The 4,277-nt window shown below is 34.7% G+C and overlaps 1 protein-coding gene across 1 annotated transcript; it reads right to left on the reverse strand.

The window, feature by feature from the left end:
* Positions 1-3,704: 3,704 nt before the first annotated feature.
* LOC21389867 (nuclear speckle RNA-binding protein B) lies at positions 3,705-4,064 on the reverse strand. Its single transcript, XM_010112142.1, has one exon. The coding sequence runs from the start codon at positions 4,062-4,064 to the stop codon at positions 3,705-3,707; it is 360 nt and encodes a 119-aa protein (XP_010110444.1).
* Between the last annotated feature and the right edge of the window lie 213 nt (positions 4,065-4,277).

A 4,277-nucleotide genomic window follows, 5' to 3' on the forward strand; every position in this document is an offset into this window, starting at 1 on the left:
TTTTTGATTATTATCCTTAAACATTATCCTCTCGTATATAACACTTATATATAATGTTTTAAGGTTACATAAATAATCATGGAATTTTTATTGATATTCATAAATATATGCACATAAAATAATGAATAAACTCTTTTATTAAATAAATAATAAATATCCTATTACATCTTATGCTTCTAGGACACCATTCCCAACACTAAATTCATCAATTACATTTAAAATTATATTATATATTAAATCTGCGCTATGTGATCCTAGAACACATTTAAAACCTAATATTCTCTTATCTAAATCAAATCCTTTAAAGTAATGTATGGTTACAGCTAAATAATCTTTATTGGCAACGGCAGACCAAATATCTGACGTTAACGCAACGCACTCGCTAGTCGAGTGTAAAAGGTTTATTAATGTTTCTTTTTTTTTTAAACAATTTTAATAAATCTTTCCTAAGAGTAGTTTTTGAAGTGAACTGTGCATTAGGATTATGTACAACCTTAATATATCGTTGTCAATTAGGATGCTCTACAAAACTAAGTGGTTGATCTAAACCAGCTATCATTCACGCAACTTACATACGATCTTCTTGTGGATCGTATTTCCAAGTGGTTAGACCACCGATTGCGCGATCAAAAGATAATTGTGTTTGACGGAGTTCGGGTCTGCCGGATTGGCTAAGCTTTTGAAGACACTTTTCGGAGTGTCGTCTCAAGTGTGTAGTGCCATGAATAGTGTCACCTTATAATTTAGATAAACAATATTTACACTGAGCTATATGTTTAGTGTTACCTTCATTGTCCATCTCGTCAATTATGTCGAAGTGATCCCAAACTATCGAGGTACGCTTGCATTTCCTCCTGGAGGTTGCAACACTTGCCGACGCAGATGCAGTCGCACTTGCACTCGCCGCTTCTCCACGCCTACCACTATTGCGACCACGACCTCCAGTACATCCACCAAGGCTCGGATTAGTAGATTCTTGCCTAACAAACTCATTAGTGAGAAATTGCCCTTCTTCTACGTTGTGTTGGGCATCAACGAGAATATCACTATAACCAAAAGGATCCATTATAAAAATATAAGAGTGATTTGAGAGAGAGAGAGAGCTTTAGGATAATGTGATAGTTTTTAGAAAAATTATGAGAGAGATTGAGAGAAATTGAGAGAGATTGAGAGAAATTGAGAGGGATTAAGAGAGTTTGTGTGAGAAAAAATGTGTGGGGGATGGGGGGTATTTATAGGGAAATTTTGGGGTTAAAAAATTGATATTTTTTTCAAAAAAATTGGGATGCAACGGCTACATTTGATTCGGTGGGTCGGGTTCGGGCAGAATTCGGGCGGAAATTCAAAAAACTAGCCGTTGGATAGGTAATTCGGGCACCTCAGGCATTCGGGTTTTCGGGCGGGTTCGGGTAGAAAATAGGGCCGAAATTCAAAACACTAGTCATTGGACGGGTAAATTGGGCATTCGGGCATTTTCGGGCACTCGGGCATTTCGGGTTTTCGGGTCAGGCTCCAACGGTCAAAATTTGACCATTTTTCATGCATTATTCGGGTCGGGCAATTCGGGCTTGGTCGGAAAAATTCAAAAAATTTCCAGCGAACAGCGGTAAACGGCGACTACACGGCGGCGAACTCCGGCGTTAATTCTAAATTCGGGCTGCCCGAGCCCGAAAATAAAGCTTGGACGGGCCGGCAATTGGGCCAGCCTACCCAAGCCTGAAAAATTCGGCCTTCGGGCCGGTGGGAGTTCCAACACTAGCTATAACTAAGAAAAAAAAAGAAAAAAAAAACTCTAAAGAACTAGAATTTCATTCCTAATTTTAGCAATTAAACACATGAATAAGAGAAAAGGAAAACAATATGCAAACACGACCACAAAATTTATGTTCGTGTACTAAGTTTGTATTATAAAACCACTCCTATGGTAAAGGCATGGTTTTTCAGGTGGTCGTAAAATGAATCAAAATTTTAAATAAAAAATACTAATAAAGCTTTTTTTTTTTTTTTTTTCCCCCATATTCGTCATTCTTCATATGTGTGTGGCTGTATCTTTTTTATTTCCTTTTTACAAATGAACTAAACGTTTATAATCTAATCGAATTCATCTTTTAAAGTATAAAGCGCGCGTACGAAAAACTATAAACTTAAACAATAGTATAATTGGAATTTAGTCTATTTCGAATTTTAAAAGTAATGTTAAAAATATTACTTAAAAGTAAAACTTGGGGTATAATCAGAACTTTATAAATTGTGTTTTTTTTTTTGTTTTTTTTTTTTTTAAATTTTGGAATTGCTAACTTTTGAGGTGAGGAAACTAAGGGCATGTTTTTTTGTCCGAAAAACTCAAAAAAAGACAACTTGAGTTTCAACTTTATTCAAGTTTACGTTCTTTTAAGTTTCAACTTTATTCAAGTTACAATTTCAACTCAAGTTATAACTCAAATTCAACTCAAAAACTACACTCAAGTTACACTTCAAAAGAACAACCCAAGAAAGTGGGAAAATTTTTATCAATTCGGTGAAGTAAATTAAAGGGGTGTTCAAAATCCGCCAAACTGCCCAAATCGTTTAATCCAAATCAAATCGAACTAAATTGCTAATAATTTTTAGATTATTAAGTGATTTGGTTAGTTTTTTAGTCTTTTTGATTAGTGGTTTGGACTCCCTAAACTGTCCAAAAATACGCATATACAATTTTTTATTTTTAAATATATTTTTTCTTTATTTTATTTTTATTTGTCATAATAGAGGTTCTACAATTATAAAGTACACCATACCACATTTTTATTGATTTGTATTAAAACTTTGAATGGTGAATTATAGATGTTTGTTATTTTTGAATTTTGTTGTAAATTTGAATCTTATTTTTATTTTCATGTATTAATGATTTTCTAACTTTTGTGAATTATTAAAAACTTTAATAGTCTTAAACTCAAACTGCTTATGAGTAATTTGATTTGATTTGGTTTTTGTCAAAAATATCAAATCGCCCAAACCATCTAAAAGAAATAATTATTTTTACTTTAGTCACTAGTTTATAAAACAAAACTGATCAAACTGAGGACGAACACCCCTAATAAATTAGATTGAGTGCCACTTTTGAAGTCTGTTTATTTTACCTATACAATATGTGTAAATTAAGCTAAAACTTTTTCATAAATAATTCACTCCCATGTGTATGGTCCCCCCGGCTCCATAGGCTCCGTGATTGCCGCTCTTGAGTGGGGGGCTCTCCGTGCTCCCCCCCGCGTAGGCGGATATGGCCGGCAACTGGGGCCGAAGACTAGTAAGGCATGCCCGAATCAGTCTCATGTAGGTCTAACGTGGTAAAAGCTAAAAAAAGCTTACGTCGAGTAGTAGGTATACTCAGAAAATGCCACTAGAAATAAGAAATGATCAAAAGCTAAAATATTTCCTTTCACTTGCACACGCATAAACTTAGGCGTAAACTAAAATAGGTTAGATGTACTATCATTTCCTGACAATTCCTCCCATTAGTTTAAATGGAAAAAAGAAGCACAAAATTAATGGATAATCTGATGAACAACAGCTAATAATTAAAAATGTTATATCAAAAAACACTAATAATATGTAATCAAAATATCCTAACCATAACAATTAAAACTAACCATGAGACTTTAATAATAGTACATTGACAGTAATACCATGTTTTTTTTTTTTTTTTTTTGGCTGAAAAAAGAAATCTAGCACATGTGAATGTCTAAAGAATAACCAGAAGAATAATCATGATGATCAAACCCCGAAGAGGACATTCTTTTGGACACTTCATTAACACGTGAAGTAAATTCCTCTCCATAAAACTTGTTTTGGCCCTCAATATTTCTAGTAGCACTGGAGGCTGAAATTTTCGGATGGTTTCCAGTGAGTTGCTGAACAAGGCTCATGAACTCCTCAGGCCGCACGTGGATGATCTTTGGCGACCGGAGATAAACCACGATGGGCGGCGGGGCACGCTGCTTAATCTTCGTAATCTTTGCGGAACTCCTGCTTATTGTCAGAGGCGTAGGCCTTGGACCCTGCAAAACATGGCTAGACGATCTCATGGTCGAGCTCGTGATTTCCTAATTAGTACAATAACCCTAAACTTGTAATTTTTTTGTTTTGTTTTTTAGTTTACAAGGAAAGTTGTAAGAGAAGGCTTTGGATTTAATGCAAATTGGTATTGCATTAAGCTTTGGGAATTTGATATTTATAGTGGCTTCTATGGAAGAAAGTTTCCATTTTGCTTTAATGGGGTTGGTTAGGATTTAGGAATA

This window comes from Morus notabilis, unplaced genomic scaffold (assembly GCF_000414095.1).
Source record: "Morus notabilis unplaced genomic scaffold, ASM41409v2 Scaffold1280, whole genome shotgun sequence".
In the NCBI taxonomy this organism is placed as follows: Eukaryota; Viridiplantae; Streptophyta; class Magnoliopsida; order Rosales; family Moraceae; genus Morus; species Morus notabilis.

Excerpts from the sequence above, each read along its gene's own strand:
- LOC21389867 (XM_010112142.1), bottom strand. The coding sequence starts at position 4,064 with ATGAGATCGTCTAGCCATGTTTTGCAGGGTCCAAGGCCTACGCCTCTG.